The sequence below is a fragment of the Choloepus didactylus genome, chromosome 3, assembly GCF_015220235.1.
Source record: "Choloepus didactylus isolate mChoDid1 chromosome 3, mChoDid1.pri, whole genome shotgun sequence".
In the NCBI taxonomy this organism is placed as follows: domain Eukaryota; kingdom Metazoa; phylum Chordata; class Mammalia; order Pilosa; family Megalonychidae; genus Choloepus; species Choloepus didactylus.
This window is the reverse complement of record NC_051309.1, coordinates 214,870,993-214,895,625: the sequence shown is the minus strand read 5'-3', so window position 1 is coordinate 214,895,625 and position 24,633 is coordinate 214,870,993. Positions and strand designations below refer to the sequence as shown.

The window sequence follows — 24,633 nt, the reverse complement described above, 5'->3', positions numbered from 1 at the left end:
GATAGCCTACTAGCTTTCCCTAAGACTTAGTGAAAACAGATTTCTTATTTCCAACTTTTTCCAGTTTCAAGTCAGAAGTCAATTTAGGGATTAAAACTTTGAAAGCAGAAAAGCAGGAACAATAAACACTAAGTAGAAAAGCACTGTTCCAAAGTAAATAGCTTCCAACTAGTTGCCCAGAAGGGCCAGAGAGGAAAGTTAGGCACTTTTAAAAGTCAGTATTAGTCACTCATTAATATGGCCTAATGTCTTAAACTACCTAATACAAATGTTTTCCTCAGTAAACATTATATTTTCCATTTCTACATAATCAAATTACTTCTTCAAAAAGAACTCAGTGCTCTCTGAACACATTATCATCTATCTTTTGGTTCAGAACATTAATATTAATATGAAATAGGAAAAGTGATTTTTAATGAAGTTGGGGACTAATAATCCAGACACCATCTGGATTTAAAGGCCAATTCTAGTCTTCACTCCACACACCACCTCCCCCAGAGGGCAATATCCCTACTGCCCATTGATACAGTTCAGTGAGTAGGCATTAAGTAATGAACCTTCTTCGTGGGCTGGTCAGGAGGTCGTGAAAGTTTGGTTACAGGCTCAGGCAAGTTCCGTCTTCTTGCAGCTTCTCTGTTTGAAGTTTCAGATGTCTGACTGGCATTTTCAAGTACCAGCCCTTCATCACCCTGGTCAAGGAAAACAGACAATTTCTAGAGATGCTCTCTACAGACTTGATTTATTCTATTCACACTAGTTATTTCTTTGACCCTGATGGCATTTCAGTAGAAAAATATAAGTAGGTCATTATTTGGACCCAGAAAATTATACATTATCTCCTTTGACAAGAAAATGAAGGGTAAAATCTCTTGTAGAAACTACTCTTATATAGTTCTGGGTTCCCTCTGAAAAATAAAATGCCAAGAGGGCCCCTTTCCATCTTTGATTAACTAAAGTTTCTCAGTAGAATAGAAAAAAAGAAGAAAATCTGAATGATATCCTTTCCATCTTTCAATAAAAGGAGTTAGGGCAGTACAAGTGATTATACTTAAATAGAACATGTATGTCAAAAAAAAATAATAAAGTCTATGTTTATGACCATGTAAAACTTCTGTAGCTGAATATGGCCCTGGTATCTTTTTTACATATATAAAACTCAAAATTCCCCCATTTTAATCACTTTCAGGTGTAAAATTCAGTAGTATTAATTAAATTCACAATATTGTGCTACCATCATCAATATCCATTACCCTAACCTTACTATCTTGTTATATATGAACATAGTTAGTTCTCATATTCAAACTTTGACCCTCCATTTAAATAAATCACTTCAGGAGGCAAAGGATTTTATTCCAGAAATCACAAAAATTACTTTTAATTAATATTATCTATTAAACTTTTTCTTTAAATAATCCGTTTAACGTCAAATTCTCAAATATATACTTTACTAGTTCAAAAACGTCTTTCCTTATCTATGAACCTTCTAGGAGGAAAAGTTCTCTTTAACAAAAGACAAAAATGGTCCCCACTTCAGTGGGGTTTTCCCCATATCTCTGTTGTAGAAGAATTTGGTGGAAGCATCATGGGGAACAGGAAATCAACAGACCTTGATGCCGGGGAATTAACAGGCCAAGCTTGGGCTGCCTCACTGCAAACTATCAGTCTGGGTTAGCTGATGATACACTTGCTTCTAGCCTTAACCTTCTGATTCTCGTGTTCTTTCATAGTCCTAAGAGTCTTTAGTCATAAGACCAATGGTCTACCCTGTCCCTGACTCTCTGTTGTCTACAAGTCAGATTAAAATACATTTTGGAGAAGCTAAAAGAAGAACACAAACAGAAGCTTAATAAGAAAGTCACAGGCAGAGCAGCTATGAAACCCAGGAGAGAAGGACGAGCAGACGATGCCATGTGCCTGCCTATGTGACAGAGGAGTTGAGGATCACCAGATTGCCAACTGATGTCTTGATTTGGACATTTTCACAGCCTCAGAACTTAGGTTAGTCCCAACTAATGTGAATTGCAAATGGCCTGTTACTAGGCAGAAACCTGAATCCCAAAAGCTAGGAAGAGACAGCGCTGGCCAATGGGAGTCCCGGGCTGCTCATTTTCCTAGCAGAACTGCCTGAAGACCGTGGAGGAAATACAGATTCCCAGAGGCCCACAACCCTCAAGTCATGAGCAGCTGGAGGCACATGGACCACTCTCTAGACATCCATAAGGCTCTTATAAGCTTGCTGTCCAGAGTAGCAGAGTCAGTAAGGCAAAAAATATCTTTAATGTGGTGTTCAAAAACTTTAATCATTGGATAAAGAGCCTAACCACAGGCTGTAGAGAAGCCAGACCCAGTGGATCTCCTGCTCCCTATTTGGAGACAATGACCTCTTCTGATCCCTATACCCAGAAATGACAGAAAGGAATTCTGTAAGTGCTAATGGAGTTATTCTTGAAATACCTGTTGAGTGTGCATGTCTAGAGTCAAGGAAGTAGCTGGACACAATGTGTAATTCTCTAGGCAACACATGGACCACTACAAGATTTTCTTTCTTTTATATGGTGCTATCCCCTTCTTCCCCAATGTTGTTCTGGTTAAAAACTCACTCCCCTACACTAGAGTCTTTTTCATCAGACTGAACATAGAGGAAATTAATTGAGAAGATGCAGGTTTCAAGGAAAAAGATTTGAGCCAAAAGATCTTCAGGGAGTTGGAAATCATGTACCAGCCTCTGCCCAACCTCTGCCTAACTCTGACTGAAGTACATCTGTGCTTCATTGGCTTTCCTTTTTCATGATGGTAGTATGTAGACTGAGCTCATCTCAAAGCCTTCACTTCCCTCTGCCTCAGAACCTACTGCTCATTGGAGCTGTCACTACCTCCCTGAGAAATAACAGTAGGACACATTGTGGATGGATGTCAAAGTCCCAGAAGCCCTGACCACCCTTCCAGTGTCTCTGAAGGCTTCCCATGTCACTCTGGGTCTCATCTCTTAGGGAGATGGATATGTTCTAACCTTTATTTCCACAAAATAATTCACTCAGGAAGGAAACCATATATTTGTAATCAACATGGAAGGGGCATCAGTCACCCTTTAAACTTCAGTCAATGTTAGCAAATCCTACTGGAGAAAACCCATATGAGTATCATCTATGTGGGCCAGACTTTGGCCAAAGCTCTAGTCTTAGGCAACAAAAGCATATTAATTCTTGAGGAAAACCATATGCATGACCTTAGATGGCATGAGAGAGATTAAACTGTAAATGTAACAAATGTGAAAATCTGGGACCACAACTCTAATCTTTAAACTACCCAGTGAAGTCACACAGAGGAATATATCTATGTCAGAGTAATGGATGTGGAAATGCCTTCAATATCATTTATCCTTGAACAACTTAAGAAAATCCCGCTTAAGGAACCTTCTGTTTGTAATCACTTGTAAGAGACTTCACATCAACTTTCTTGATGTGAACAAGAAAACTCAAGAGTAGGAATGATCAGTATAACAGGAAATCAGATAGGAAAGTCTTTACCACATAGAGGTGATCACAGAAGAATAACAGATTATTATTGCTGGATGTTATTCCCTGAAAAAAACACTCAAAATCTTAAAACACACACACACACACAGACACACATACTGGAAGTACCATGAAGACACAACTTAAAAGCAAGGGGCAGACCTTGGGGAGCCTGTGGAGAGTGCAGGGGTATTCGCCTACCCCACCTCCATGGTTGCTAACATGACCACAGACGTGGGGGACTGGTGGTTTGATGGGTTGAGCCCTCTACCACAGGTTTTGCCCTTGGGGGGACGGTTGCTGCGGGGGAGAGGCTAGGCCTCCCTGTGGTTGTGCCTGGGAGCCTCCTCCCGAGTGCCTCTTTGTTGCTCAGATGTGGCCCTGTCTCTCTAGCTGGGCCAGCTTGAAAGGTGGGATCACTGCCCTCCCCTCTACGTGGGATCAGACACCCAGGGGAGTGAATCTCCCTGGCAGCGTGGAGTGTGACTCCCGGGGAGGAATGTGGGCCTGGCATCATGGGACGGAGAACATCTTCTTGACCAGGGGGGGGATGTGGAAGGAAATGAGGTGGGCTTCGGTGGCAGAGGGAATCCAGGGGGAGCCGAGAGGTCACTCTGGTGGGCACTCTTACGCACACTTTAGACAACCCTTTTTGGGTTCTAGAGAATTGGGGTAGCTGGTGGTGGATACCTGGAGCTGTCAAACTACAGCCCAGAACCCATGAATCTCGAAGACAGCTGTATAAAAATGTAGCTTATGAGGGGTGACGGGGGGGTTGGGAGGGCCATGGGGACCACACTCCACTTTGTCCAGTTTGTGGATGGATGAGTAGAAAAATAGGGGAAGGAAACAAACAAAGGTACCCAGTGTTCTTTTTTACTTCAATTGCTCTTTTTCAGTCTAATTATTATTCTTGTTATTCTTGTGTGTGTGCTAATGAAGGTGTCAGGGATTGATTTGGGTGGTGAGTGTACAGCTATGTAGTGGTACTGTGAACAATCGAAAGTACGATTTGTTTTGTATGGCTGCATGGTATATGAATATATCTCAATAAAATGAAGATTTAAAAAAAAAAAAAAAAAAAAAAGACATAATGCTGAGCAAAATAAGCCAGGCACAAAAAGAGAGCTATTGTATGTTACCACTAATGTGAATTCTGTGAAAAATGTACAATGTTTTATACTGTAGAATGTAGGGGACCTAGAGATACCAATTAGTGGAGGGGGAATGATAATCTAATAAGAACAGATAAACTATGGAGGGTAATCTCAATGTTATGGGAATGCTCAGGAATGATTATGGTTTGTAAACTTTCTTGGATTTAGTAAGATCATGTTGGAAGCAATAGAGTTATTTTAGGTTTTTTTTTTTTTTTTTCCTCTTATTCCTTTGTTTTCTTAGGGGTTGTTAATTTTCTTGGGGTATGGTAGGAACATGTTGGAAGCAATGTAGTTATTTTAGATTATTTGTTTTTCTTACTCCTCTGGACATGGTTTATTAATTTTCTTGGGGTATGGTAGGAACATATTGGAAGCAAAGTAGTTATTTTAGGTTATTTGTTTTCCTTAATCCATTGCTTTGTTTGAAATGTTGTGGGGTTTTTTTGGTTGTTGTTTGCCTGTTTGTTTTTAATTTTTTGATAAACAAAGTTAAAAAATTGAAAAAAAATCAGTAGAAAAATGGGAGTAAAAACTAAATGACAAATAGGGTGGGATGGGGGGATGGTTTGGGTATTCTCTTTTCACTTTTATTTTCTATTCTTATTCTGATTCTTTCTGATGTAAGGAAAATGTTCAGAAATAGATTGTGGTGATGAACGCATAACTATATGATCATACTGTGAACAGTTGATTGTATACCATGGATGACTGTATGGTTTGTGAATATATTTCAATAAAACTGAATTTAAAAAAAAAAAAAAAAAAAAAAAAAGCAAGGGGCAGAAAGTATAATTCACATTGTGACCATTTCAGAAATAGAGTAACAGGCTAAAATCAAGCTAGAATGATAACACCCTAAAAGTGAACAGAAAATAAACTCAAAGCAGTAGTGAAAGGACTACATAGAGCAGTTGCATTTCCTGTTGCCCACTGTTCATATTAATTTAATTACCTACCCACGATTATTTTAGGACATATTTATCATTATTAAATGAATGAAAACTGATTCTGATTCACTAGAAAAATTCTTTTTACCTTTACTGGATCATTTTCTTTTCAAGATGGCGAAAGGTATATCTGGAAAACTGAATTATGTACCCTAACAAAAGACATGTTCTTAGTCTTAATCCATGTCCCTGTTGATATGAACCCATTGTAAACAGGAACTTGTGAAGATGTTGTTTTTAGTTTAGGTGGAATCAGGGGGAGCCTAAATTCACATTACGGAAGGCCTCATAAAAGGAATTCAGAGAAGACCACATAGGTGCCAGAAGTCAACAAAAACTGGAAGAGCAGACACAAAGAGAGAGAAAGATGGCCATGTGATAGGAGTCAGAGGTGCAAGCCAAGGAACCCCAAGGATTGCAGTAAACCAGCACCAGAACCCCACAGACTCCCAGGAGAAAACACAGCCTTGCTGATGATTTGCTTCTGGACTTCCAGCCTCTGAAATGGTGAGATGATAAATGCTTGTTGTTAAAGCCAACCCATACAGCCTGGGAAACTAAGACAGTGTTCTATAAACCTGAATGCAAAAAAAGAAAAAAAATATCTTTGGGATAGAAATGATCTTGCACAGAAAATCTGCAGCCAGTTACTCTAAAACTTAATATCTGTATAAATATCCTTTTTCCTCTATGAGATAACTGAAGACTATAAACTTCCATTAGCAAATGACAAAATTCATACCCAATGCCAATGGAAAAAAAAGTCAAATGTTAATTTGACTTTTAAAAACCAAGCCAGTGAGAGATTTCAAATGGAGTCAAAAGGACATTCTGGAGGTTATTCTTATGAGTTATATAGATATCCCTTTTTAGTTTTTAGTGTACTGGAATAGCTAGAAGGAAATACCAGAATCTGTTGAACTGCAACCCAGTACCTTGATTCTTGAAGACAACTGTATTGTATATAGCTTACATGGTGTGACCATGGGATTGTGAAAATCTTGTGACTCACACTCCCTCTATCCAGTGTACGGACAGATGAGTAGAAAAATGGGGACAAAAAGTAAATGAATATAATAGGGAAGGATGGGGGGAATGGGATGTTTTGGGTCTTCTTTTTTACTTTAATTTTTATTCTTTTTTTTTTTTTGCAGTAATGAAAATGTTCAAAAATTAATTGTGGTGATGAATGCACAACTATATAATGGTACTGTGAACAACTGATGGTACACTTTGGATGATGGTATGGTATGTGAATATATCTCAATAAAATTGAATTTTTAAAAAAAGACAGACATTATGAATATAATGTGAGCTTATAATACCTTGGAGCTCTTACTTGGAGAAAGATCTAAGTGCTCTCATACAGGAAAACACACTGATTTATTCACCAGTTTTCACAAAGACTACCTCATGTTACACCTTTTCAAGGATCCAAGTCATATCCTCTATAAGCACCAAAACCACTTAACCACTCAACACACAAATACACTGAATAAAAACTGATGTACATTATCAATAAAGACTCCTAAAAAACAGACTGTACTAACAGTTTAACATCCTTTTCAATTAAAATTTTCAACAATTGTAAAAGGAAACACAAGGGATAGAAGAATTAAAAATATAAAATAAGAATATTTTCTAACCCCAAGTTTGTGACCATTGCTCAACTTCCAGGTTTCACCTGACATTTGATAAAAGCGCTCTTCCAGTTTTTTCAGTTTCATTTCCTGGTGAGGTTTTAAAACCTTCTCTATGTATCTGCTGGCCTGTTCAGAAAAATAAATTAGGTATTGTTACTAAACATTAATGTTCCTAAAAATTTACATTGTCTATGAAGTCGTATATAAGAAATGGTTAAGAAATTGTGTCTTCACCTTAACTCCATTTTGCCAAAAAAGGCAGTATACTCAACTTTTGCTCCACTCTCTAAAATTCTGCACTTGCATGTAATGTAAATAAAAACAAATGTTCAAGGTTGCCAAGGCTTAGGGAGGGAGGGAGGAGGTGGATACGGTTAAAAAGGAGCAACAGGGAAGATCCTTGTGATGAAGGAACTTGACTGTAGTGGCGGATACGTGTGATAAAACTGCACTGAACCAAATACACACACACAAGGACATGCAAAATGGGTGAAATCTGAGTAATATCCATGGACTTTACCAATGTTAATTTTCTGGTTGTGATACTGTACTCTAGCTTTACAAGATGTTACCAACAGGAGAAAGTAGATAAAGGGTAAAAGAATCTCTCTGTATTATTTCTTACAACTGAATGTGAATTTATAATTATCTCAAAACAAAAAGTTTAATTAAAAAAAAAACACATTAAATCACACACATAAAAAACCATAGGCAAGTATAACAATGTGAAATAACAAATAAAGGAATAATGTCTTACTTCAAAAAAAAAATTGTGCCATGAACTAGCATTATATATACATATATATATATAATGTGAATATTATGGATTTAATGTTTAATGTTAATGGTTTAACATAATTTATCTGTATATTCTTACAATTCGGTCATAAAGCCTTATAATTTGGTCCTAAAGCATTTTTTTAGACAAAGAATATTTAAGTAGGAATTAAGAAATAACCGTGGAACAAACACATTAATTAAAATGCAGGTAAAGATATCTTATTTCCTGTAATTCTAGAGCTGAAGGGTTAACTTCTTTTGGGATATGCTCCTCCTATATTGAAAAGCAAATAAAGTATTGCTCTGTTGTTAAAAACAACAATAACAACAAATGTTCAAATGTTGTGCCTGAAAGGCAGCCTGCCTATATACCCTTTAATTGTTTTCAGTGCAACAAAAACTTACTAGGAGCTAAGAATATGTTGGGGATTGAATCATGCCCCCCATAAAGACATGGTTAAATACTAACCACCTCCCTCCATCCCCACCCCAGTCCTGGGGCTATGAACCCATATGTAAATAGGACCTTTGAAGGTATTATTAGTTAAGATATGGACTTATTTGTGAACAGGATCTTCGAAGATCCTATTTCGAGGTGGCCAAATTGAATTGGGCCTTAATCCATATTAATGGAGTCCTGATAAGGGAAAGAAATTGGACATATAAGTAAAAGTCAGAAGTCAGCAGAAACCAGAGGGACAGACACATACAGAAGACTGCCTAAATGCTAAAGACTCTGAGAGAAAGCAAGCCCTATTTAGTACCTTCATGTTGGACTTCTAGCCCCCAAAACTGTGAGATATTAAATTCCAATTGTTTAAGCCAACCAGTGTGTGCTATTTGTCATAGCAGGACTGGCAAACTAAGACAGCTTTTGGTACTGGAAAGTAGGGTGCTGCTATTACAAATATCTAAAAATGTAGAAATGGCTCTGGAATTATGTAGTGGGGAGAGGCTAAAGAATTTTGAAGTCCTTGAAAGAAAAAGCCTAGATTGTTTTATAGAGGTTTTTATCATCTTAGAGAATACATATATCATGTATTTCTAACAAAATGTTGTTAGAAACATGGACATTAAAGGTACTTCCAATGAGGTCTTAGAAGGAAATGATGAATGCATCCTTAGAATCTGGAGGAAAGGCGATCTTTGTTTTAAGATGGTAAAGAACTTGGTGAAAGAACCTGTGTTCTGTTGTTGGATGGAAGGCCTAACTTTTAAGTGATGAAGTTGGATATTCAGCTGAGGAGATTCCAGGCAAAGTATAGAAGGTGCAGCCTGGATTCTCCTTGCTCCTTATAGTAAAATCACATAAGAAAGGGATAAACTGAGAACTGACCTGTTAAGCAAAAGGAACCAGGACTTGATGACTGGAAAATTCTCAGCACGTCCAAATAGCATGCTCTGAGATTAGGGCCAAAGGTGGCTCTATCAGCACCCTCCCTGAGCTCCCAGGAGGTGCGTTCCCAGAGAGCAGGACTTTGTGCAAGGGTGTGGTAGAACCACCCTTTGATAAAGAGGGTGTGGACTAACAGCTGTTTGCTTAAAGAGATTAGGCATATGACTCATGGATCCTGTCAACAATGTCTGAGGAAGTCAGGATTGGAAATGCAATTATCCATGAAAGATCTGTGGAAGTTCCTTCTGTCTGATGGCTTGAATACCCTTAATTCGCACAGAAAGCTGACAAGGTTATTGGGAATTTAGTATGAGCAGAAGCACTGCCAGTGTTGAGTGAAAGGGACAGAGATGGCATGAAATGGAGGAAAAAGGACTTCAAGGAGCAGACCCATGGAATCAGATGTCTGAGCCAAAAAGATCTCGGGCCAAGAGAGAGGGACCACCAACAAGGCCTTTGGATAGGGCAGGTCTTCAGTCTTGGCATTTGAAGAGGGAGGACGGCCTGAGGCCCGCCTCAGCGTTTAGAAAGGACATACCCACAGGGCATTTGGAAAGGGCAAGCCCACCCTGGTATTTGGAAAGGGCGGGCCTTCCGCCCTGGTGTTCTGGCAAAGCATGGCCACTGTCCTGATGCTCAGGGTGAGGTGAGATAGGGGAGGGGGAGCCACTCTGGGCCCAGAGGTAAAAGCACCAAACCACAGATGACTCTCAGACCTTAGAATTTAATAGTTTGCCCTACTGGGTTTTGGACTTGCTTGGGACCTATGGCCCTTTTTTCCCTTCCAATTTCTCCCTTCTGGAATGGGAATGTCTATCCCATGCCTATTCTACCATTGCATTCTGGAAGCCAGAAAACTTGTTTTGGGGGGGTCACAGGTCCACAGATGGAGAGGAGCTATGCCCCAGGATGGACCAGACCCATAACTGATTTGCACTTAGAGTTGTTACTGAAATGCTTTAGGGCTTTGGGAATGTTAGGACGGGATTGATGTATTTTGCCTGTAGAAAGAACATGACTTTTGGAGTCCAGAGGGCCAACCCAATTAAAAATGGGCAAAGAACTCAAAGAGACATTTCTACAAAGAAGATATGCAAATGCCCAATAAACAAATCAAAAGATGCTCAATACCTTTAGTCATTAGGAAAACTCAAAACAAAACCAGTACAATGAGATACTACTTCACATCCATCAGGATGGTATAATAAAAAATATGGAAAATAAAAAGTACTGGCAAAGATGTGGAAATATCGAAACCCTTGTGCATTGCTTATGGGAACATAAAATGGTGAAGGTGCTGTTGAAAACAGATTGGTGATTGCTCAGAAAGTTAAACGTACCATTACCATGACTGAGCAATTCCACTCCTACGTATATACCCCAAAGAACTGAAAACAGGTACTCCAACAAATACTTGTACATAAATGTTCATAGCAGCACTATTCACAATAGCTAGAAGGTAGAAACAACCCAAATATCCATCAATGGATGAATGTAAAAAATATTTATGGTATATCCATGCTATGGAATATTATTTTCAGAAAAAGGAATAACATATTGATAGATCTACAATGTAGATAAACTTGAAAATTTTATGCTAAGTGAAAGAAGACAGAAACAAAATGTCACATATTGTATGATTCCATTTATATGAAATAGTCAGAATAGGTAAATTCATAGACTCAGAAAGCAGATTGGTAGTTTCTCAGGGGTTGGGGGCAAAAGGGAAGTGACTGCTTAATTGGTACAAGGTTTTCTTTTGTTTTGGAACTAAATAGAGGGGGTGGTTGTATAACACTGTCCACGTACTAAACTCCACTGAATTTTTCACTCTAAAATGGTTACTTTAATGTTGTGTAATTTCACCTCAACGAAAACAAAAAATCTTGGCACAAACATAGGAAGCAATGACTTGAATTTTAAATGCCCCAGATATTTTTGCATTCTCTTTATATACACTCTCTAGAAATAATACTTTACCTTTTCACTCTGTGTCTCTTGCTGTCTGTTTCGCACAAGTTTTTGCCTTTTGCCATTCTTCTCTTCTTCCTCTTCTAAGATAACAAAGCATACACATGTTTTCTAATTTCAAGTATCAGTAAGTCGAACACTATTTTCCCTGAAGACAGTCTGTATATGTTAACATTGTGAGAGGGATAAGAAGTCTTCATGTAACACTGTACTTCTCAAGTAAAGAAACAGTTTCATGCAGGCAATTGAAACAAATCTAAAAGTAAAACCTGAAATAAAAGTTCTGTTATGAAATGAAAATTCTCTGTCATGTACTAATATTATATGTAATAGTTGTGGCAAGGCGTCAGCAGGAATGTTGCAGCGGGTCTTCCTCTGCAGGCCCCTGACATCACATGGAGCCCAGCACTGCACATGAAGTGTGGCACTCTGCACGGCAGGCCTGAGGAGGGCCACTCACTCACGCCTGGACACAAAAGTAGAAATGACATGCACAGTTCCCAAAGCTGGGGTGTGAGTAGCAACTCCTGTAACGACCGAACCAATAGTAGGTCATCGTCCACTGACTACCAAGAGAAAGGATTTCTGCTCTTGCAGCAGTAACCTTCAAAACAGTTCACAAATATTAGCAAATGAACCAGAAGCTATATTCATTTGAGGAATGGTCCATCTTTTAGGATAATATATCCTTTGAACTGCCTAGCTCCTTAAACAGTAACATTCTGTTCTGTCAGCACCTTTAACTCTATGGCAGTAGTATTTTCTCAAGTTTATAAAACAAAGATTAAGGTAGAAAAGTGCAATGAAAAATCAGAAGGCCCAGTTTGGCCACTAACTTGTTATGTAATCAGTCAGACTCAGTGCTTTTAAAACTCCCTTCAAGATTCTGAGTCAAAAAAAAAACCACAAATTTTAAATAAATCAATAGCAGGGGACAATTCTTAAAGCTACTGAGAACTGCTACTGAACTTCTGATACACCTCATTTTGCGAATGTTTTACAAGATAAAGAGGATTAAAATTTTGGATTAATCTGCAGACTTATATCTCAATATGTAATGACAAGATGGAAGATGGAAAGAGTATGAAGCAGCTGATATTTTACTCATTTGAAGAAACTGTAACTATAAATTAGGCTCTAGACAGTCCTAACTATGATTATCTAATAGAATTATAGCCTTCAGTGGTAATTTTGTCTCAAATTGATCAACCCATAAATGTACCAAAATGACTTCAACTACAACAACATAAATGTACAACTTAAAGCAAAAAAGCTGTGACAAGTACATATTTCTCTTAATTGTGGAACAAATAATATCTAACCTGATAGTTTAATGTATACAGCAGATATGTTCCTGATATCAAAATGCATTTAACACAAATTTTCTGAGACAAGTTACAATGAATAATTGGAAATATAAAAGATCAAAAAGTTTATTAAAAGAAAGAAAAAAATTTTTATATCTCTTGGTTGGCAGACACTGAAACTTCCATAGCATCTTCTACGTTTGGGTTGAATAATTTAAGCTTTTAGGGTTATGGTTCTATTCATAGTTAATTTGAAAGTTATAAATGAAACAGTGCTCATTTTCCTCTATACTCATTACATAAAATAAACAGGAAGACAAAACACAATATAACATATTCACTATTGGCAAGCTTCTTTCTAAGGGCATATAGGAATGTAGGCTTTACATTTAGGATTCCGGGACTAACTACAATATTGTTTTAAAAGGTTTCTAGAACTCACAAATTTTGCATATCGAAACAAAACAAAACAAAAATAAGCATGATTTACTAAAATTAAGAGCACTTAACTATATACAAGACACAAGGACTTCAATAAAATTTCCAAAACGAAATGGAAAATAAATTAACAGGATGAAAAGACTCTAGAGACTAATGGTAACTACATTTACCATTTATGGAATAGTTTATAAGCTCTAGGTGCCAAACTGAAATTAAACTGTACAACATACAGAAAATCAAATAGAAAATTAGGGAATTTACAATGTATCAATTTAGAAATTATAGCTTCCAATGTATATATAAGGAAATGCGTGCTTTCTTATAAAAATGTTAGGCTTTGTAGTCCATTCAAAATAATTGTGACTAAAGTTATAATGATCATCCTATCTTGAAATCATATCACAAATTATTAATTAAAATGGTCCTTACTGTGCAAAGTTCAAGAAAAAGAATTTGAGTAGAAAAGTATAAGATGGTAGCATAGGAGGCGGGGCAAGATGGCAGACTGGTGAGCTGTAAGTTTTAGTTACTCCTCCAGGAAAGTAGGTAAAAAGCCAGGAACTGCGTGGACTGGACACCACAGAGCAATCTGTCTTTGGGCATACTTCATACAACACTCATGAAAATGTCGAACTGCTGAGATCAGCGAAATCTGTAAGTTTTTGCGGCCAGGGGACCCGCGCCCCTCCCTGCCAGGCTCAGTCCCGTGGGAGGAGGGGCTGCCAGCTCCGGGAAGGAGATGGGAGAACTGCAGTGGTAGCCCTTCTCGGAAACTCATTCTACTGATTCAAATTCCAACCATAGATAGACTGAGACCAGACAACAGAGAATCTGAGAGCTGCCAGCCCAGCAGAGAGGAGACAGGCATAGAAAAAAAAAAAATAACACAAAAAACTCCAAAATAAAAGCAGAGGATTTTTGGAGTTCTGGTGAACACAGAAAGGGGAAGGGCGGAGCTCAGGCCTTGAGGCGCATATGCAAATCCCGAAGAAAAGCTGATCTCTCTGCCCTGTGGACCTTTCCTTAATGGCCCTGGTTGCTTTGTCTATTAGCATTTCAATAACCCATTAGATCTCTGAGGAGGGCCCTTTTTTTTTTTTTTTTTTTTTTTAATCCTTTTTTCTTTTTCTAAAACAATTACTCTAAGAAGCCCAATACAGAAAGCTTCAAAGAATTGCAATTTGGGCACGTCAAGTCAAGAGCAGAACTAAGACAGCTCTGAGACAAAAGGCAATAATCCAGTGGCTGAGAAAATTCACTAAACACCACAACTTCCCAAGAAAAGGGGGGTGTCCGCTCACAGCCACCATCCTGGTGGACAGGAAACACTCCTGCCCATCACCAGCCCCATAGCCCAGAGCTGCCCCACACAACCCAGTGTGACGGAAGTGCTTCAAATAACAGGCACACACCACAAAACTGGGCGTGGACATTAGCCTTCCCTGCAACCTCAGCTGATTGTCCCAGAGCTGGGAAGGTGGAGCAGTGTGAATAAACAAAGCCCCATTCAGCCATCATTTGAGCAGACTGGGAGCCTCCCTACACAGCCCAGCAGCCCAGAACTGCCCTGGGGGGACGGCACTCACCTGTGACATAGCACAGTCATCCCTCAACAGAGGACCCCGGGTGCACGGCCTGGAAGAGGGGCCCAATTGCAAGTCTCAGGAGCCATACGCCAATACCAAAGACTTGTGGGTCAGTGGCAGAGACAAACTGTGGCAGGACTGAACTGAAGGATTAGACTATTGCAGCAGCTTTAAAACTCTAGGATCACCAGGGAGATTTGATTGTTAGGGCCACCCCCCCCTCCCCGACTGCCCAGAAACACGCCCCACATACAGGGCAGGCAACACCAACTACACACGCAAGCTTGGTACACCAATTAGGCCCCACAAGACTCACTCCCCCACTCACCAAAAAGGCTAAGCAGGGGAGAACTGGCTTGTGGAGAACAGGTGGCTCGTGGACGCCACCTGCTGGTTAGTTAGAGAAAGTGTACACCACGAAGCTGTAGATCTGATAAATTAGAGATAAGGACTTCAATAGGTCTACAAACCCTAAAAGAACCCTATCAAGTTCAGCAAATGCCACGAGGCCAAAAACAACAGAAAATTATAAAGCATATGAAAAAACCAGACGATATGGATAACCCAAGCCCAAGCACCCAAATCAAAAGACCAGAAGAGACACAGCACCTAGAGCAGCTACTCAAAGAACTAAAGATGAACAATGAGACCATAGTACGGGATATGAAGGAAATCAAGAAGACTCTAGAAGAGCATAAAGAAGACATTGCAAGACTAAATAAAAAAATGGATGATCTTATGGAAATTAAAGAAACTGTTGACCAAATTAAAAAGATTCTGGACACTCATAGTACAAGACTAGAGGAAGTTGAACAACGAATCAGTGACCTGGAAGATGACAGAATGGAAAATGAAAGCATAAAAGAAAGAATTGGGAAAAAAATTGAAAAAATCGAAATGGACCTCAGGGATATGATAGATAATATGAAACGCCCAAATATAAGACTCATTGGTGTCCCAGAAGGGGAAGAAAAGGGTAAAGGTCTAGGAAGAGTATTCAAAGAAATTGTTGGGGAAAACTTCCCAAATCTTCAAAACAACATAAATACACAAATCATAAATGCTCAGCGAACTCCAAATAGAATAAATCCAAATAAACCCACTCCGAGACATATACTGATCACACTGTCAAACACAGAAGAGAAGGAGCAAGTTCTGAAAGCAGCAAGAGAAAAGCAATTCACCACATACAAAGGAAACAGCATAAGACTAAGTAGTGACTACTCAGCAGCCACCATGGAGGCGAGAAGGCAGTGGCACGATATATTTAAAATTCTGAGTGAGAAAAATTTCCAGCCAAGAATACTTTATCCAGCAAAGCTCTCCTTCAAATTTGAGGGAGAGCTTAAATTTTTCACAGACAAACAAATGTTGAGAGAATTTGCTAACAAGAGACCTGCCTACTGGAGATACTAAAGGGAGCCCTACAGACAGAGAAACAAAGACAGGACAGAGAGACTTGGAGAAAGGTTCAGTACTAAAGAGATTCAGTATGGGTACAATAAAGGATATTAATAGATAGAGGGGAAAAATAACTCCTAGAAGATAATGTAGGAAAACATCTTCAAGACCTTGTATTAGGCGGCCACTTCCTAGACTTTACACCCAAAGCACAAGCAACAAAAGAGAAAATAGATAAATGGGAACTCCTCAAGCTTAGAAGTTTCTGCACCTCAAAGGAATTTCTCAAAAAGGTAAAGAGGCAGCCAACTCAATGGGAAAAAATTTTTGGAAACCATGTATCTGACAAAAGACTGATATCTTGCATATACAAAGAAATCCTACAACTCAATGACAATAGTACAGACAGCCCAATTATAAAATGGGCAAAAGATATGAAAAGACAGTTCTCTGAAGAGGAAATACAAATGGCCAAGAAACACATGAAAAAATGTTCAGCTTCACTAGCTATTAGAGAGATGCAAATTAAGACCACAATGAGATACCATCTAACACCGGTTAGAATGGCTGCCATTAAACAAACAGGAAACTACAAATGCTGGAGGGGATGTGGAGAAATTGGAACTCTTATTCAATGTTGGTGGGACTGTATAATGGTTCAGCCACTCTGGAAGTCAGTCTGGCAGTTCCTTAGAAAACTAGATATAGAGTTACCATTCGATCCAGCGATTGCACTTCTCGGTATATACCCGGAAGATCGGAAAGCAGTGACACGAACAGATATCTGCACGCCAATGTTCATAGCAGCATTATTCACAATTGCCAAGAGATGGAAACAACCCAAATGTCCTTCAACAGATGAGTGGATAAATAAAATGTGGTATATACACACGATGGAATACTACGCGGCAGTAAGAAGGAACGATCTCGTGAAACATATGACAACATGGATGAACCTTGAAGACATAATGCTGAGCGAAATAAGCCAGGCACAAAAAGAGAAATATTATATGCTACCACTAATGTGAACTTTGAAAAATGTAAAACAAATGGTTTATAATGTAGAATGTAGGGGAACTAGCAGTAGAGAGCAATTAAGGAAGGGGAAACAATAATCCAAGAAGAACAGATAAGCTATTTAACGTTCTGGGGATGCCCAGAAATGACTATGGTCTGTTAATTTCTGATGGATATAGTAGGAACAAGTTCACAGAAATGTTGCTATATTATGTAACTTTCTTGGGGTAAAGTAGGAACATGTTGGAAGTTAAGCAGTTATCTTAGGTTAGTTGTCTTTTTCTTACTCCCTTGTTATGGTCTCTTTGAAATGTTCTTTTATTGTATGTTTGTTTTCTTTTTAACTTTTTTTTTCATACAGTTGATTTAAAAAAGAAGGGAAAGTTAAAAAAAAAAGAAAAGAAAAGAAAAACAAGGAAAAAAAAAAAAGATGTAGTGCCCTCTTGAGGAGCCTGTGGAGAATGCAGGGGTATTCGCCTACCCCACCTCCATGGTTGCTAACATGACCACAGACATAGGGGACTGGTGGTTTGATGGGTTGAGCCCTCTACCATAAGTTTTACCCTTGGGAAGACGGTTGCTGCAAAGGAGAGGCTAGGCCTCCCTGTATTTGTGCCTAAGAGTCTCCTCCTGAATGCCTCTTTGTTGCTCAGATGTGGCCCTCTCTCTCTGGCTAAGCCAACTTGAAAGGTGAAATCACTGCCCTCCCCCCTACGTGGGATCAGACACCCAGGGAAGTGAATCTCCCTGGCAACGTGGAATATGACTCCCGGGGAGGAATGTAGACCCGGCATCGTGGGATGGAGAACATCTTCTTGACCAAAAGGGGGATGTGAAAGGAAATGAAATAAGCTTCAGTGGCAGAGAGACTCCAAAACGAGCCGAGAGATCACTCTGGTGGGCACTCTTACGCACACTTTAGACAACCTTTTTTAGGTTCTAAAGAATTGGGGTAGCTGGTGGTGGATACCTGAAACTATTAAACTACAACCCAGAACCCATGAATCTCGAAGACAGTTGTATAAAAATGTAGCTTATGAGGGGTGACAGTGGGATTGGGAATGCCATAAGGACCAAACTCCACTTTGTCTAGTTTATGGATGGATGTGTAGAAAAGTAGGGGAAGCAAACAAACAGACAAAGGTACCCAGTGTTCTTTTTTACTTCAATTGCTCTTTTTCACTCTAATTATTATTCTTGTTATTTTTGTGTGTGTGCTAATGAAGGTGTCAGGGATTGATTTAGGTGATGAATGTACAACTATGTAATGGTACTGTAAACAATCGAAAGTACAATTTGTTTTGTATGACTGCGTGGTATGTGAATATATCTCAATAAAATGATGATTAAAAAAAAAAAAAAGAATCGAAAGTACAATTTGTTTTGTATGACTGCGTGGTATGTGAATATATCTCAACAAAATGATGACAAAAAAAAAAAAAAAAAAAAGCAGGAGGATAAAATAGGGCAAGAGTGGAATTGGTATGTTCATCCCGTCAACATTTATTAGCATCTTCCAATCTGACTCATAAAATCTCAGCCCAATTAGACTCGATCTGTTCACATCCTGGTTTCCAGAAGGAGTAGCTGTGTCAGCCTCCCACAGCCAAGGCAGGACACTGGTGACTTCAGAAACCTGTGCTCCCAGCTGCCTCCCACTTGGGAACAGGCCACCTCCCTCTCGATGCCACGTGCCCAGCAGACAACATGCCACCTGTCTCAGAGGACACTGCTGCTCTTTCAAAACGATCAGACTTTCCGGCATCTAACAGCCTCACAAGCTTCGGGGTTCCCATCCCACACCAGGACAGCCTAGGGTTTGGTTTTGGACTTGAAGAACATTTCCCGCCCCCCGCTTTACACTGATACCCTTCTCTGTCGAGAGAGCTGTCACTTCTCAGATTCAGGACTGGGAATGCATCCTTGCAAGACTCATCTTCACTCGACATGCGTTTAAAACATGTTTGGCCAATGATGGATCTTTTGTGAATTCTTTTCATTTTTCTTTCTTTCTCCTAAATTTTCTTTCTTACATACTTTTTAAATCACAGAAGTAGTATATTCTATGGTAATAGGGAAACTGTCTAAAGGTACAAAAAGAATCTGTATCTAATATTTACTGCCCAACCCAAAACCCTGAGGTAATCAATGCCAGTGTCCTTTTATACCTTCCTCCCTATCCATAAAAATGTATAAAAAATACACATTTTACAAAAACGGGATCCTCTTCTATATAGTACATACATTATTACCCTGTCACCTTTTTCACTTTATAGTAGACATGAATGACTCTGTTTCAATAAATAGATAACTTTCTTTTTAAAAGCTGCATAGTATTTCATAGCATGGATGTACCATAGTTGAACAAATCATGCAACATTTAGATGATTTCCAGCTTGTTTTTGTTTTGGGTTTTTGTATATTCAGGGCCGTTAAAAACAAACAAAAAACTACAATAAACATCTTGGAGCATTAAAAAAAAAAAAAAAAAAAAAAAAAGATGGTAGCATAAAAAATAAACTTACCTTTCAGATAAACTTGGGAAGATTTAAATGAGTTAAGCCATGAGGTAGTCACAGAAATGATTAAAGTAAGAAGGGCAAGCAGTAAAAAAATCTGGCCACACAACAAAACGAGATCTTTAATTCCTTATAAAGGAAAAAAAGTACAATTAAAATATAAAACACTTCTCAATATTAATTATAAATCATAACACACTGGCAGATTATTTGTACTTGAAAAATATACTAAAAGTTCATTTATGCAACTGCCTTGATTTTTTTCATAAAGTATTCTCTTTTTTTGCAATAAAATTCATCACGGTTGTCATTAACAGAACAAGTTTCAGAAAATAATTCCAAAATAAACATCTGTGTTCAGAATATAGGTAAAATTAAGAGTGGATGGCTACATTATAAATATTACGACTCTCATAATGAATAAGGTTCTGTTTTCACTTCTCCCAAAGGAGAAGACAGACTTATTCACATAATTAGGAATTAAATTGTGACAACATCAACTTGTCAAATTCTAGTTTGTGAATAACCACTTTGTGAAGGTTAATTGCTGATCCATTTCTGATGTTTTGCGAAAAGGCAGCATTAGCAAACCGGAACATGTTCCATAATATTCTTTTATTCTAATAAGCAAACAATTTAGCAAGTGTAACTCAGGAATATAAAAGAATTAAATTTGTGTGCACACCTTTAAAGTAAAAAACTTAAAAATTAAACTGACTTTTTTTATACCTACTCTCAGAGGCCCATAAGGAGGACACTTCAAAGAATAACAAATGGGAAGAAAGTCTTAAAATATTTAGCTTAAGTACAAGTAAACTGTATTAGCAATGAAGGCTTTTACATAGTGGAAACACAGATCATTTTATGTAAAAGCCTTCATCACCAACACAGTTTACTTGTACTTAAGGGCTCCTGCTAGGAGTTTTACTGTCTGTAAATACAGTTCCAATAAAACTAGCATAGCCTCCAGCAGTTGCACTGGGATGTATTATTTACTAAACAGACTTATATACTGCTACTGAAAATTTGGAGAACCCAGTATCAAGAAACCAAAGGAAACTACCTCCAGTTCACAACAGAAATAAGAAACTAGTCAAAAGGAGTTAAGTGAAAATTCCAGGAACCAGAAGGAAATGTTGCCATCAGCCCAGCTGCATTATTTAGAATTCCTGGCCTAATTTTTATTATATTAGGCATTGTGATAGGCTCTGAGAATACAGAAATAAATTAAATATTGTCTTTCTGCCCTCAAGAAGTGTATCTCCCTGGGGTCAAAACTGATCAAGTGAGCAGATCTCTTTCTGGTTCAGTAACTATCATCTCACTGACTAGTGTCTCAATTATTTGTGCAAGGTAGAGATTCTAGATGAGCAGAGTAGGAGTAGACACCGCAAAGGTTAAAGGAGCAAGTGAATTTTGTAAGTGATGAATGTGAATTTAACATTCCTTTATCTCATTTTGATAAAGGTTTGGTTAAATTCTAACAGAGCTTGAGTGAGTAGGAGGCTTCCGGTGGGGTGCGATGGGTGTCTTTGTAAATTGAAAAAACATTTTGTTGAATCTCCTATTTCAAGCAAAATTTCTGGGCACCTGACTTCCTGGGGAGGGGGCGGGAGAGTGGAGCAGAAGGGTGGAGATATACAAAGCCAAGTTTCACATGGTCTCTAACCTTAGAACTTAATGAGGGAGACAAGACACGTAAACTAACATTAGTATTTCCAAAACTGAACTCCTGATTCTCCACATTGATGCTGGACAAAAGCAGTGGGTTCTCTGCCCGATGCACACAACAGCCAATCTATGCCATGCAGGTCTCAAAGAGAGAAAGAAGCATGAGAAAAGATGGCCTATTGTCTCCCCCAGTCTAAGGAGTTCACGGTTTTTATGGATTCAAACAACGGAGGAGGGAGTTATTACCATTAAATAGTAAGTATATACAAGGCTGAATAACCACACAATAGTTTAAATATAAACAGGGGTGGAACCAGTTGAACTTCAGTAACTTCAGTTATTAACTTCTGCCTATTCTGCACTATAGAAAAACATCCATATAATAATTTAGTAATCATAATCATTTGTTAAATCTTAATTTCCCGGTTACAATACTCTCTACCTACAATACTTAACTACATAGAGTTCAATCCCATATGTGGGAGTCAATCTTGAATCTTTTTCCTCACCCCAAAGGTCAATCCATCAAAAAGATCTCTTGATTCTACTTCCTCAATAGTCCCGAATCTGTCCACATTTAATCTCCTCTGTTAATACAGGCTATAATTGCTACTTGCCTACTTCAAAGGCCTAACTTGCGTTAATGCTTCCACTACACTCTCCTTCCAAAATTTTGTCCACACAGAATCCAGAATGGCCTTTTAAAAAACTTCAGAAAGACACTTCTCGATGTATCTGTTTCTTAACTGTAAATGGGGATTATAATAGTACCTACCCCCATGGTTGTAGTGCAGATCAAGTTAGATAATGATAAACAGCACTTGGCTTATAATAGGAGCTCAATAAATCTTATCATCTTGAGCCAGTCTCCCCTTACTCTCCTTGCTCCAGCCTCAAAAGCCTTCATCCTTTTCCTCCAACAAGTAGATTCTAGATGAGCACAGTAGTAGACACTATAAAGACACTATAAAGGTTAAAGGAGCAAGTGAATTGATGAACATTAATGACAGGAACATTATGACTGGAATGTTCTTCTCCAGGTTTTTCACAGGGGTGGCTCCTTATCATCCTTCAAATCTCGGCTAAAATCCCTCAGAAAGCCTTCATCTCTTTATGCTTATTTCCGTGGGGGCGTTCAGGACAATTTCAAAGCATTGCCTGTTCCTGGGCTTTTTGCCTCGGTCCCTCTGCGCGCAAAACTTCACCAGCGCTAGTAACATGGAGCCGGGAGCCCAGCGCAGTGCCCGACCTAGAGTGGGCATTCGACTAGGAATATTGCTAATACTGGAAAGAAACTTTTCCTGCGCAAAGAAGTCAAGTTACCCCAACAATCCCCGAGACTCGCGCTCCCAGCAGCGACCACTGCCCCTACCCCGCCGGCCAGGCGCGGTGCAGCCTGGGAACCGTAGTCAAAGCCACCGAGAGACAATGCGGCCGTGGAGACGGAAATTCTATGCTACATACATGGGCAAATAGCCAGGTGTGAGAGCCGAAGGGCAAAAGTCAACGCTTACCTAGATCTGGGATCCCACGTCGGAGTTCCAGACACAAAACGGGGAGAGCAGAGAGAAGGAAAATACCAACAACCGCACGAGAAGCCATTGTGGCGGAAGCCTCCCGTCAGGGCGGAAAGCCCGCCCCTTCCGGTCGCGCCTTCCACTAGAGGGCGGGATGGGACTCTTGCCAAGGGAGGAATTTTAGAAAAGAGGCTAAAATGGTCTGTTGGATGCGACTGAGATGAACTCCTCTGTTTTTAAACTCATAATTTGTAGGCTTTTTTTTATATATAGAAGAAATACAAGTCACCTCTCCTCGTCACAAGTTGTCTAGGGGAGGCACGGCCTGTGAAACGACAGCCTTAGCTCGAGTACGAGGTTCTCTAGAGGCGAGGCCGGCAGCACCTGCCCCTTTGATTTTGGGACTCAGCGGAGGTTGTGAGAAAGCAGCGCTGGCTCTCAAGAGTAAAATGAGTGGAAATGAAAGTGTGCAGGCAGCCGAAGCTGTGAGGAGGCAGCTTGCCCCCTAGGCTTGTGGCTGTAGAAGTTGATTGTGGGCTTCTGTGTCCGAGCTAGTAAGCACCTTCCTTAAAGGGTTCTTGGCTCCGTTGGCAATCTGGCTCATCCAAGGAGACAACTCAAAAAGTAGGACTTGGCACGAAATCTCTACCCCATCCTACACCCTGATGGCAGTTCCTGGAGACCAGCTATCCCTTGCTCCACCCTTTGTCAATTTCGCCAGCAGGTATTATTGTAGATAACTTATTCGTGGCCTCAAGGTTCTATGACTTCATTGCCATCTCATGACTGACCTCTATGTTGCTTTTACCAACCTGCAGCTCAGCTAAACTAGAGGTCCTCTCACCCTGTAAGAGTTCAAACTTTGAAATTCTGTTTTCTGACCCATCCAACAAAATCCTCCCACATTACCTTCCAATCTCCTTCAACTAATGTTTATTGAGCCACATAATTTGCCAGGTACTCATAGCGATTGAAATATGAGTGAGTTGTTGAATTTGTTCTCCAGAAACACAGTATGTTGGGAAAGATAGCCATATAAAAGATAAAATACAATATAGTACATGAGTCCTATGATAGAGATATGCACAGGGTACTACTCATTCCTACCCAGAGGGTTGGGGGAAAGGTTCCTGAAGGAATCATGCCTAAATTGTGTCAGAAAAGTTACAAAATGGGGTTGGGGGGGGGTGATGTGGAGAGGAAAAGGCGAGGAAAGGTGAGATTTTAAGTTTAGGAAACTGAGTGCAGAGAAACTACCAGCAGTTAATATATTGCTGCAATTTAAAGCTTGAGAAGAGATGTGTAAAGATGGGTTGGATCTACAGCCATAGAAGGCTTTGTTTTGTATGTAGGCTAAGAGATTTATCCTGGAAGTGAAGGTACAAAATACCGACTCATTCAGAGGTTTCTACTTTTGTCTGTGTGTATCTGGGGTCCATCATACATGAGGATAGAAAATAAGTTCTACAAGCCCTCTATCCCCTTTCATTTCAGTGAGGTCTCCTCCTTCAGGTATTTTTCTTCTTCCCTGGCTTTCTGTATTACCTGATTTACTCTGTTGATGCCAAACCAATAAAGTAGAGATTCCCAACTACTGCAATTTGCTTCAGATCTTAATGCACATAGTTCAGCATTCCCCAAACTTTGTTGTGAACTGCCTTCACTGCAATTGCCTTCTGTCAACTCCCTGCAAGACTTAACATGTTGATAAAATAAGCTTAGTTTCTTACTGCAGTAAGGGAAAACACTGCCTTGACATAAT

The 24,633-nt window shown here is 39.2% G+C and overlaps 1 protein-coding gene across 3 annotated transcripts in view; it reads right to left on the bottom strand.

Annotated features, from left to right (window-relative positions):
• UBXN8 (UBX domain protein 8) overlaps positions 1 to 22,990 on the bottom strand; it is a 39,619-nt gene extending 16,629 nt beyond the window's left edge. Inside the window, exons 1-6 of one of the 3 annotated variants that reach the window (XM_037831300.1) lie at positions 22,869 to 22,974; positions 22,130 to 22,318; positions 19,690 to 19,812; positions 11,422 to 11,495; positions 7,269 to 7,391; positions 558 to 689 (exon numbers count right to left, since the gene is read on the bottom strand). In XM_037831300.1, the coding sequence (XP_037687228.1) occupies positions 558 to 689; positions 7,269 to 7,349 (213 nt within the window). In that variant the 5' untranslated portion in view covers positions 7,350 to 7,391; positions 11,422 to 11,495; positions 19,690 to 19,812; positions 22,130 to 22,318; positions 22,869 to 22,974. Of the gene's footprint in view, positions 1 to 557; positions 690 to 7,268; positions 7,392 to 11,421; positions 11,496 to 19,689; positions 19,813 to 22,129; positions 22,319 to 22,868 lie in introns of all 3 variants that reach the window. The other 2 variants (XM_037831298.1, XM_037831299.1) reach the window with 2 other exon arrangements.
• Between the last annotated feature and the right edge of the window lie 1,643 nt (positions 22,991 to 24,633).